This window comes from Orbicella franksi, chromosome 10, assembly GCF_964199315.1.
Source record: "Orbicella franksi chromosome 10, jaOrbFran1.1, whole genome shotgun sequence".
Lineage (NCBI taxonomy): Eukaryota > Metazoa > Cnidaria > Anthozoa > Scleractinia > Merulinidae > Orbicella > Orbicella franksi.
The window spans coordinates 25838461-25850677 of NC_138154.1; the positions used below are offsets into that span (position 1 = coordinate 25838461).

Sequence of the window (12217 nt, forward strand, 5' to 3'; positions counted from 1 at the left end):
AAGAATTAAGAGGCTGCCACAGGTGGTTTACAAAGACATAATCAACATTTCTCGCTACACTATTAAATTTCAACAGTGAGGGTTGTTAAGATTGCAGCAAAGGCGAAACAAAAATGTTGGAAAAAGTAGAGGGGCCAGAGAGTCACTTGTCACAAGGAATTATTTATTCTTTAAGTACACTTCGTTCATGTACACCAGAAGACAGCAAAATGAACCCTGGAAAGATTTTAAAACACAGCACACTTTCCCGGTGTATAATTCTTCTCAATCAAAAAATGCTCAGCTGTGAAGCTGTAAATCACAAAATGCTTTTAATTCATCAGAAAGGTTTTTGGAATCACGAAAAGTTGCATGGACATTCACATTCGTGAATTTTGTCATGTTGACAGTTTTGATGACGTCAAATGCAAACCACCCTCTAAAAGTTGAAGTTGCAACAGGAAGTCTATGAATTTGAGAGATCAGATTGTTTCCCATTTCCTATCTCTCATCCAGGGTATGCTGACCCACTGTTGCTTTGATTCACCGATTTCCATTACTTGCACGGACACAGCAAAACGTTTTCTTTTAATGCAATACAGTAATCCGATATTGGGCTGAATAAACAAACCAACAACTCTCTGATGAACAGATAAATTATAAAAACGAGCATTTGAAACTAAATGCTTTGAGCTACACTCTAGGCAATATGAACATAAAATGATTGCTGGACTCGATATAGTGAGACTTTTCTGCATAACTCATGGGTCGTGAACTGGAACTTGAGCGAGCCAAACATCATAAGCTGAGGTTTTCAGAGCACATGGAACAACGTAACAGGTAACTTCAGAGCACCGAACATCATAAGCTGAGGTTTATCGTTCATCAAGTTTCAGGACGGCACACTGAATTTTATTTCTCTTGCTACTATCACCTCAGCTCATCAATGAATAACAGATTGACAGGAACACAGTTGAATCATGGAGCAGTACAGATCATTACCAGTCACGGCCTTTTGTGAGAATGGACAAACAGAACAAATTGAATTGTTAGGAAAATTCCATTAGAATTATACCCTTCCTATAGAACTGCAGAAGGTTAAATCAAAGTAGGCGGGATCATTTCAAATCTTGGGTACAAATATGTTCGTGGCACAGGATTTTTCCATGATCAAAAACTGAAGGTTTCTGCACACTTTAAAGAGAAGTAAAGTGCTTGCAACGAAATGTGTACATGTAAAGCCATGATGCCAGAAGGTATGCAGAATTTCATAAAGTTTTAAATGGAAGGTGTCGATACAAGTTTCCATATCACCAGACATTTCCTATTGACTTAGCAGGCCAGGTAGCTGTTCTTGAAGTTTTTTGACCTTATCTGCCACACTAGGCACATGCGGGAAGGTAACCACAAACACTACCAAATTAAATGCTTTTCTGAGTGTATGCACTGCAGATCTTTTTTTAGAAACAAGCATATATTCAAAAGACTTCTAATGTTAGTAATATAGATAAATTATGAATATAAAAAATTATTGCACCTAAAAGTGGGGTACTGTTTAAATATACCCGTACTACATTGCAAAACTTGAACAATATATGAGCAGTTAGACTCTGAGCATATCGCAGACAGGATTCAGAACTTAAGGATCATAAAAACAGACATCACACAAAAACAATTCATTTCTTCTTTTTACAAAACAGACACTTACTAAATGATATACTAACTGCACACATACCTTGGCCACCATAACCTCCTCCTCCGCCATGTGATCCTCCACCATAACGACCACCACCACCACCATAACCACCTCCAGATCCTGTGAATCCAAGGTACAAGGTTAAGTCTGGCAATTGGTTTGGTCAACTACAGGGCCTACAAAATTCTTCTATATACAAGGCAAGGGTGTATAGGGCGGGGAAACATTCAATATGGCAAAGCAATCCATGCTTTCAACCCATTGTTCACTTATCTTGCAGTCTCAAGTTTTGAAAGTGTTTCTGGCTGGAAAAATCTATTTGATTGAACTCTAATTTAAGGGCCCTAGTCAGTCACACCTTTGTCTATGTTTATACGCATGAGTTTGACTTTTATGTTTTATTTGGAGCATGCTGAAATGAAGAAAATCACTGTGAATCTACTAAAGATAATTTTACAAACTTTCAGGTACACAACTCAGAGTAAAGCAATAAGATTTTGCTTCAGCATGCAATGTCAATAATTTCAATACATCGAAAATGGCCGAGGCTGCTTAGGGTTGCATCAGTTTCTTCAGTTTTTGAGGAGTGCACATTGTTGCTGACAACGTGGAAACAAAACATGACACATGACAGAAGAGTTAATGCGTATTAAAAAGCCTTACCTCCATCGTATCTTCCACCATATCCGCCTCCTCCTCCACCATACCCTCCTCCTCCACTGTACCTTCCTCCTCCTCCATATCCACCGCTGCCTCCTCTGCCACCTCGGTAACCTCCTCGTCTGCCACCTCCACCGCCACCTTCTCGAGCTTTAGCTTTTGATATTACAACAGTCCGTCCATCTAATTCCTTTAAAAACAATTAAAATGTTTAAATGGACTTGGATTTGTGGTGAACTGATTGCTGAATATTCACGATTTGTAGCAATTTACTTGCTATGTTCTGCAATCGATTGTCTTGGTTATCTAAAAATTTACATTGCCTCTATTACATAAACCTTAAATAAATGATTGTTCTCACTGAGAATGTTTACAATCAACATCGAGAATATTATTGCACTTCTGTTTTGCAACAAACTGTAACATCTTTGCTTATTACAAAGGTCAATGGAGTCAGTAAAATACAAACGAGAATCAGTGTAACCTGTAATATTTGAGAAGTGGGCATCAAGATGCACTTTAAGGCCTGCTAAAATGAACAATTTACAAAACAACTTTCTTTGGAAGTGGCCGTCTACAGGACACCTTGACATCCATCTGGTTAAAACCCTGGGCTAGGTTGTTCAAAGTACAATTAAGCTAACCCAGGATCAGCAAGAATTTTGATTTTAGTTTTGTAACTTTTCAGTGAGGCCTTCTTGTTATATTTGTCCTTCACTTTTGAGCTTGACTAAGCTAAAACTACACAAAACGTGAGCGATAAACAGGGCTTGACATTGTGAACAATAGTCCATTTGGGACTTAACTTTACTTATTTGCAACTAGAAAAACGCGAGTAGTCAAAAAATTTGCGACTAGGTTTTGCCTTGACTGACACAAATTAGAAGGGTTAGCAGTAACCTCAAAGGAAAAAGAACATTACTTGTGGATGAAAGACACAATTTATTCATATAGATATAATAAAACAAACCCACGATTCTTTGATCGCCAACTGGATCGGCATGTTTGATTATTCTAAGGCACACTAAAGTAAACAACTCTATCTCTCTTGAAAACTTCAAAATGGTTACCCCTGTTCGAAATTGCCCTATAATGCATTGCAACCTGTTAAGCATTGAGTATGTCATGTATGTCTATGGATATTGTCTCTTCTATTTCATTTTGCGACTAAAAATTTACATTTAGCGACCAGTTTTTACCACTTTGTCACCAAATGGCTACTTAAGGATTTTGTTAATTGCGAGCCCTGCGTAAAAAACATTTTTAGACAAGAAAAATTAATAGTTCAGTTAACTTTTAATCCTGGGTTAGCGTTAACCGGCTTTTGGACAACCTGGCCCTGATGATCAGTTACTTCTTGATTGAATATAATAATCATAAAAACCAACTAATTACTGTACCAGGTCATCCTTGTAATCCAGTGCGATATCAACATCACCTGCAGACCTCAAAGTTACAAACCCAAAGCCTCTTGGTCTTCCACTTTCTCGGTCTGTTATAATTTTGACTGTAGAAGGGAAAAAGAGGTGTTAGCAGGAACATAGAGCCAACTAACCGATGAAAGCTGAAGTACTGAAGTTCTTCATCTACAAGAATATGTATTCAAAAGAATCAATTTCAGAAGACCTCAGAGATAATCAAACTGTCAAGCACATAATAACTCAGAGTAAATGCCAAACTATTATATCTAGATAGCACTACAGTTATTTTTGTGTGCTTGCCAGAGAAGTTAGCACATAGTTTAGGTGGCTTACTACAGTTTTGATGTAGTAAGAGTCAAATTTTTAACCCTTTAGAAAAATGGACCAAAACATTTTTGCTTTCTCAAATTACCTTTTGCTTAAGTCGTCCACCATTCCATGTTATACTTGAACAATTTGAGCATCAATAAATAGCCAAAAATGAACGACTGGGCACTGATACGTTTATTGCTGTTTTTCTCAAAATCTACCTGTACTACTCAACCTCAAAATTTCAGGACTTAAAAATTGGCTCTGTTTAAACATTCATGCAAAGTAAAATTAAAGTCTGCAAGACTGATTTCTTGCAAGCTAAGAAAATGTAAAATTTTGCCATGGCTCCAAGACTGGCTCTTGCAACCTTGCACTGGAGTTGAACTGCGCATGCCTTTTACTTGAGCGTGCACTCATGTGATGCCATGTAGGGTGTGTGAGAAAGTAAGGGTAAACAAGATCTCTTTTACCAGTTGTTTACCATGTTTTGTCAATTTCATTAGTCCTAGGCTTAACACATGTTTAAATTTAGTTTGAAACTATTGCTACATATACCAAAGTGGTTTAATGCAATTCAAGTTTGTTTCTTCTTGGGGTTACCTGCGTCATTTTTGCACCCGCAACTAATGACGTCTTGCAGGCAATCATAGCACACACTACTGAAGAAACTGTAGTAAGCCACCTTGATTGTTTAGTTACTGCATCTTTTTAAATGAGAAACTGCATCTGTGTAAACAGGGCCTGATACTTTACATTCTCACAGTACTGGTAATGTGCAAACTTATGCTAATTGGTAAGACTGCTTTGCCCATTCAATAATTCATTCAATAATTAATCCCAAGTGGATTAGGAAACATTTAAATACGCCCTTTGGTGAGCAAGATTGTTAATTGCATAACCAGCGCGAACAGGAGAAGAGCGGATAAGAAGTTTTGACTTATGTCAATATTAACCCATTGACGCCTGTGCCGCCCGTAACCGCCCGAAAAAAAGCACATGGGGACAATTGCCTTTCCTACCCTCCCTGAAGATTCTTTGGTTCCCCTTTTGTTCTATTGTTCTTGAGGACAAATAAACCAATCAGAATGGACTTTCTGAGCATATTTTCAGAGGACTTAACGGGTCCTAGAAAGACGGTTTTTCTTCTTAAAATCGCGCGCTCGAAAAGTGCAGGTAAAATGGTGCGTTGCGGTCCAAATCTAAAAAACTTCCAAGGTCTTGTTTTCATTCCTAACACGGATAAATTACTGCTTTGGGCTTTAAAATAGAAAGGAAAAATACAAATCAATGTTCAGGTGGCCTCAGAATGGAAGATCAAGGGATACAGAGTCCTCAAAACTTTCTGGTGAAGAAGTTTTTCTTCCTACAACCGCCGAGAAAACATGAAGATCAGAGCGCTTTCAAGTAAGTTTCGACGACAGATCGCAGGTTTAAAGCAGCTTTTTGGATTTCAGAAACAAAAATGGTAATGTACATTATTACCTCGAAGTTGAATTCAACTTTCGGAATGATTGGTAAAGCCACGGGCGTTAAAATGACTGCAAAAGCGGTCGGTAAAAACTCAAGCTTTCGCGCTAGCGTGAAGAATAATTTGAACATGCGGTCATGCAGCGAAGCACGCCTGCGAAATTTTGAACAATTTTTTGCTTTTAAATAGGTTTCTTGGTCTCAGCTTGAATGAAAATTTATTGTCATTGAACTTCCTTTCACATCTCTTTCATTTGGTTCCCTGTATTTGGGAATTTTAGGTTTTAAAAGTGAACAGTAACTTGCACGCTGGATTTCTGCATATTTAATTTACGGCAACCTCTAGGCGCTTTGTTTATTTAGTTTTTTCGCTTCGTTCAAATATTTTTTGGAGTCTTATTCAGCTACTACAGAACCGCTGAGAAAAGAACTAAATGGCCACTGATTTAACACAGTTGAAATACGACTGATCTCAAAATAATTCGCTTGTTTTTGTCGTCTTTTTGATTTACGACTTTCATCTTCCTTTCGCAGGGCTGTAATATTTTCGTCGTGCGGCGAAGAAATTACTTGATTTCTTGTTTTCAGATTGATTTTTACATGAGTTCTTTGCTTTTATTTTTCATTGTTTTCTCAAATGTTAGCCGTCATAGTACAAGAAATTCAATTCTGTTGTATTTGGTTTCCTTTTTGTCCTCCAAAGTCAATAATTGACTCATTTTCGCAAAGTCAATTTTCTCAGCTTCTGTGGGACATTTTGTCGCGTGGTAAAGAAATAATATAATTTCTTGTTTTCTCATCAGTTTTACACATTAGGTTGAGTTCTGTTTGCTAATATTTTTTAATATTTTGACCCTTCATTTATTCAACTTTAAATAAACGATGTCTTGAAACCTGATCCTGTGTCTGTGGTTACTGCGCATATGGTTTATTTTTGTGCTTTCGCTCGCTCAGAAATATTCCAAAAAACGCCAGGGAATTGGGGGTGGGTCGCGGGCAATTTCATTCAGGCGTCAATGGGTTAAGGTTACTTCCCACCTTTGCGGGTGCCCTTCAGAAAAAAATTCGTACGTGCGCCAGTTTCAATAAACCCTAAACAAACTATATATCAGTAGAAAGCTTAATAAATGTAGTTTTTGAGAAAAGTATAATTTAAGTGACTTTTTCTTTTGGGAAGTGTCAGCAGCCAGTAAACCGTGAAATGACCAAGAGTTGTTCTCGTGAATTAATCGGGTATCGAATGCCGCGGGCACGAGCAAAATGGCTGCGCAGTCTTATTCAACAGGCATCAATCAACAAAATGGCGTCAGGCTTTTTTGATATTCTGATTGGTTGCCAAGATATCCTAGTCCAAAGTTGAAGAAGCTAAAAATATACGGGACGCGTTGCGTAAATGGTCGCCACGGGAAAAAATATTTCAAATATGATAATTTCCTCACACTGTTTTGTTTGTTATTATCCGTGGAATGCTTTTTACGAAATTTTACGAAAATCCGTGAAATCTACATACCCTATTAATTCGCTCAAAGTTGACAGATTCTACGAGAAATCAAACGGAAGATTTTTGCTCAAAAAGGTTTGTAATGAACTCGCGCCGCCCCAGGAGATTATGTCGCCTCTTGAAACTGCAAGCCAATGGCGTAACAGGACCTCCTGACGTCAACTACAACGGGTTAGAATTTCCCGGGAAAAGTGTTGCATTACAGTCACGTTTTCGATCTTTTGACTGGCAAGGCGAAAGAAAAGCAATCCTGGCAATGGATAAAGTTGCCAAAGGCAAGGGGAAATCCTGCGTCAAGAAACAAAATGCGTCAACCGAAGGAGAATCAATCAAATTGAGCGAGAACATTTGGGCTGCTCTCATATCCAAAATGAGGTCTTTGGGGTAGGTTGTGTTTCGCTGATTTATAAATTATTTTAAGTCAAAGGAAAGCACAAAGGCGACAAAGGCATTTGGCCGAACCAAGAGCCTTTGTTGCTTTCTGTGAAGCTTTTTTCCCTTTCTTTCCCAGAACCTTTCCTTTTTCTCTTCTTTGGCCCTGGTTTTTTTGTTGATTTTACCCAAGGACTTCTATCTGTTTCAGATTTCTTCATGAAACTCAGACGTACAATGCACAAAGAAAATATGCAAATCACATGAAATAAGAACCCGCTTCCTGCGAAATTTCCTCTGCGATGTCACCTACTTATGAGATTATGACACCATTATTTATTAACTTTTCTTGGAAAACAAATTTTGTTAAATAACGCTAGCGATTTTTGAGATTTTTAAGTTTTTTTTTCTGTAAATGTTAGATAAAATGATAAACTTCAATTTAGGCAAATAAAAGAAAAAATGATTTTTTTCACTCTTGAAGGTGGGAAGTAACCTTAAGTGCGAACATTAAACTCTTCCATTTCCTGTATCAACGCCTGGTCTTCTTCTTCTTCTTCTTCACCTTTGACTGCGAGTTCAAATCAAAGACTGTCTTTTTGCACAACGCACGAACTTAACATTTCAAAGACTGAATGCTCGTGTGGAGAGATCTAACCTTTTTGTTGGAGATAACAGACTTGGAGTGATCTTACTATGTAGTGAAGAGGCCATAACTTCGAGCCAAGTGACCAGTTATTGACAGAAAGCGTTTCTTTTTGCTTCGCACTTGACGTATTTTCGCTGTACAACCGATCCAATACCGCTATTTCTAAAGTTCCTCGAAACTGTGACAAGATGTCAATCAATAAACTTACATGAAGTCGTATTCCTTGTGCGGCTGGCACTACTTTCGTTCGTACGGGGAAACGCTTGCTACATGTGTACAGATACAGGCTAGCGAACGGATAGAATGAAACTGAAATAAACAGAATTCGTTGTTCGTCCTTACTAATAACGCGGGACAAATACTTTCCCGTTAGGCCCTCCTAGTGGTGCATTCCATGTGAAGTTCACGCCGAAGCGAATTGAAGACAACCCCGCATGGCCTCGACCAGTAAAGCTCGAAACACTTCTCACTCTTACTAAAGAAACAGCGTTTCATACTCGATGAAGGGTATTAAACTTTCAGATAAAAATGTCAGTGTCAAGGCATGGTCATAACTGCAGAATTAGCCGTTCTTATTTGGAAACACCATTCGAACGATTTAAGACATTTAAGCTAACGATTTAACTAGCTCTCCCTTTCAAAAGGACACAACTTCTTCAGGAGAAAAAAAACTCGAAGTAAGCTCAAATTTTAGCACTTCCCTCCGCACCCGACCAAAACACACGGTAATTTACTAGCACAAGTCCGTTTAACGTTCGATCATTTCTGGTGCTCGCATCGCTTGTCCTCGCAAAACCACTTACCGTCAACAACTTCTAGTTGAATTCTTTCTTCGAAGAAGGCTTTGAGAGAATCTTCATCTGTGTTGTACGATAAAGAACCGACATGGACCTTGTACTCCTCCATTACCAACGATTTTCGATCACGAACTCACCGCGCTTCTGGAAAACACCTTCGCAGCTCCTCGTGGTTTCGATTTCTGGCGACGCTGAACAACGCGAACAAACCAGCAACACCGGTCAAACCGGTTTAGATTTTCACATGTTACCAGAGGGGGGTCAACAATTGGAGTAAACATTCGCGGACTTCGGAGGCCCATGGTTCTTGGCTCACTTTCCTGACTCTGCCCGTCATTCTGAAGAAGTTCGGATCAAATTCTTTGGTCGAATTGGACTTGTAGACTACGAGTAGTCCTCTGTCGCTTAGTCCGTCGAACAAGACCGTTAATAAATCGCGAGGAAAAAAACGCCGCGTGAATTCCTGAGGGCAAGAGGCGCACGAAAGAAAGCGCGCGTTTCTCGCCCCATGGATTTCGCGCGGGCATTTTTTCCCCGCGGTTTTCTTTCGCGTCCCGCACGACGGACTACTCGTACCTCCCCGGGGGAGGAGGAGGGTATTCCCAGAAAAATTGGGTGGGTGTGCGGTCCACTTCCCAAAACCCTTACCCTATTTATGACCAAAATCTGCGATATTTATCATGTGATTTTTAACCTGACCAAACATTCGATATCCTGTTTATGGCCGTTGCGGCATGTACTGTTGCTCTAAACATAATTTATGAAGGGCTTTTGTTGATGGTCTTATCGATAATGATGAAAAAGTAGCTTCTTCTAAAAAGCATACCTAATATAATTCCATAAAAAACCATACCCTATTTCTGACCAAAATGGCCATGGCCAAACTCGATACCCTATTTATGACAAAAACGGCTGAAAAACCATACCCTTTGGGGCCGCACATACCTACATAGCCCATATAAGGGTGTACCCCCCCCCCCCGGGCTCGTAACCTATCAGTGCATGCTACCTTCTTTACAATTTCTGGAAAGTTGTTTACCAATGAACTTTTAATTTCAGAATTTCTGTTTCTTTCTCACTCAACGCAGATTCGTTAGATTATTCACTGATTAGGAATCGATTAGGAATTGAATTTCCCGATGATCTCCGAAATGCGCCTTTGACTTCCGAGCCTGTGTAAGGTTTTTTTGAAGACATACGAAAAATTTCCGAAGCGCAGTTTCGATGGCCGAGGCTGAGGTAGTATTAAGTAGTGCATTTTATGTGCGATCTAGATGATACTGCAGACCAAAATGGTCAAAATGCCCTTCAGTTTCAGACCAGAACGGTCTATAAGCCATGCCCTGTGGTGTCACCCATCCCTGGCCGGAGGGAGGATGAAGCGGACACCATCGGGACCGTTATTTAGTGTCCGTATCTATCACCGCGCGATAGCGAGCAGTCCGCAGTGACGGGGTATTATGAAAACAAAACAATTTTTGGTCAAGATTTCCAGTTTCTTTTCATTTGTAGCACACATTTACTTCGACTCATAATCATATACATATGTAAGACAGTTCAAAATAGTGCACAAACTTGTTAACATTCCAAGACGGCTGAAGATACGTCATTCAATACGTTCAGGTTGTCCGTTGGAACGGGAGAAGAATAATAAATATGCTAGTTGTAAGGCTCAAAGGCCCTTAAAAGTGTCAAATACTCGCTGGTAATCTAAACGTTTCGGGCTTGACCCTTCTTCAGTAAGTGGATGTCTTGTGTGGATTCCATCTACTGAAGAGAGTTAAGAGCCTTTTACATCTAATTTATCGGCAGTGTCACGCATCTTATGAGTGTTTTGCTCATTTCTACTAAATAAAAATGCTAGTTTGGGACTACCTGAAGTATCCACAATTCCGTAACAGCTGCAGTCCGTAATAGCAGGAGGTTTTTTCCATAAATTTCTTAGTAGTTTCGGCCGGTAATAGTGGGTGTCCGTAATAGCGGTATTCCCGTAAGGCGAGAGTACCTTGCTAGGAGGAAGGTAGAGGTGCCCGTGAGCGACGAGTTTAAGTGCAACCAGCCAAGGACTGCAAAAATATGTCGTCCGCTGAGCGACTTGCCTCTCTCAGTCAATGGGGAAAAGATGGCTCTAGAGACATACAAATATGGCAAGGGACCGCAAACGAAAATGCTGCTGCAGGGCGTTGGCACCATAAACGCAGATGTGTACCTCCGGAAAAACATTCCAGTCGGCGAAAAATCGGCTGCGAACATGACTAGTTTTCTCAAGTTACCAGTACTTACGTACAACATACCTACATCCGCTGACAGCCTCCTGGCACTGCAGCCCCAGATCCTTGAACAACTGAAGAGATGGACCCGTAGAAACTTTTCCTGGTCAAAATCAACACATTACTTCTTAGAGGAGGGGACCATGGCTGACAGTGTGGAAAAGGGCTTGTAGTTTGTGCTTAATGGCATCTACCACCGAGGAACAGCTTTGAATCATTAATTACATGGATTTACTCTGAATTTACAGTGAAACCTGTATTAAGCGGACACCTGCTCGAGTCCCTAAATTTTCTTCACATTTACTGTAAAATAACCTGCATTCAGCGGACACCTCTGTTAAGCGGACGCGGACACCAATATTAGGCCATTTTGATGCACAAAACCTGCAATAAGCGGACACTTCAAGGGCATTTTACCTCCAAAGGTTCAGCCGAGACTCCTTTAACATTGTTCAGCGAATTCGTCTTAAAGCTAAGTGATTACCCGAGATTGACACATTGACATTGTAAGTACACAATGATTGACATTGTACTATGAGCAGTCTTCGATCTCACTGTGTTACAAAGGGTTTTTTTTCCATAAAGTTACAAGGGGTTAATAATTAACTATTATTGCACAACCATATTAGAACGTGTTTTGAGCGGACACCCTATGTTAACTAATGAGGGTCCCAGGGGTGTCCGCTTAATACAGGTTTCACTGTAGCTAATAGTCAGACTGGGCTTACTAACAGATGAAAAAAGATGCAATGTTGTCCAAAGCCTTTCAAAAGTACATAGGGTTTCAGTCGGGCGAATGTGGGGGTGAATTCATCAGTTGGGTGGGGCTGCGTACAGACTGCAGTGCACTCTGGTAGTTGTAGTGAGTGCCTTGACCCAATACGATCCTTTTCTGACCTTTTCCGAAGTATTTTGTCAGTAAAATGAACTTCTGAGCAACACTCGCGCACACCCATCACTCATTTTAAGAAGTTTGTTTATTTTCAACTGCCATGAAACACTGCAGAAAGACAACTCAACCAGGGAGGGGGACGGGGTAATCACTGGGTTTGGTCTGGAAAAGGTATAGATTTTGACCATTTTGGTCTGAAAT

The 12217-nt window shown here is 39.9% G+C and overlaps 1 protein-coding gene across 1 annotated transcript; it reads right to left on the reverse strand.

Annotated features, from left to right (window-relative positions):
• Positions 1 to 548: 548 nt before the first annotated feature.
• LOC145500734 (putative RNA-binding protein RbpA) lies at positions 549 to 9834 on the reverse strand. The gene is made up of 5 exons (XM_081480259.1): positions 8861 to 9834; positions 3736 to 3842; positions 2339 to 2525; positions 1715 to 1795; positions 549 to 991 (listed from the first exon to the last, which is right to left on the reverse strand). Exons 1-5 carry the CDS (start codon positions 8961 to 8963, stop codon positions 978 to 980), a joined length of 492 nt encoding a protein of 163 aa, XP_081336385.1. The 5' UTR covers positions 8964 to 9834; the 3' UTR covers positions 549 to 977.
• Between the last annotated feature and the right edge of the window lie 2383 nt (positions 9835 to 12217).

Excerpts from the sequence above, each read along its gene's own strand:
- LOC145500734 (XM_081480259.1), bottom strand. The coding sequence starts at position 8,963 with ATGGAGGAGTACAAGGTCCATGTCGGTTCTTTATCGTACAACACAGAT. Across the intron at positions 3,843-8,860 it reads TCAACTAGAAGTTGTTGACG|TCAAAATTATAACAGACCGA; the intron begins GTAAGTGGTTTT and ends TCCCTTCTACAG. Across the intron at positions 1,796-2,338 it reads TGGTGGAAGATACGATGGAG|GATCTGGAGGTGGTTATGGT; the intron begins GTAAGGCTTTTT and ends TTGGATTCACAG.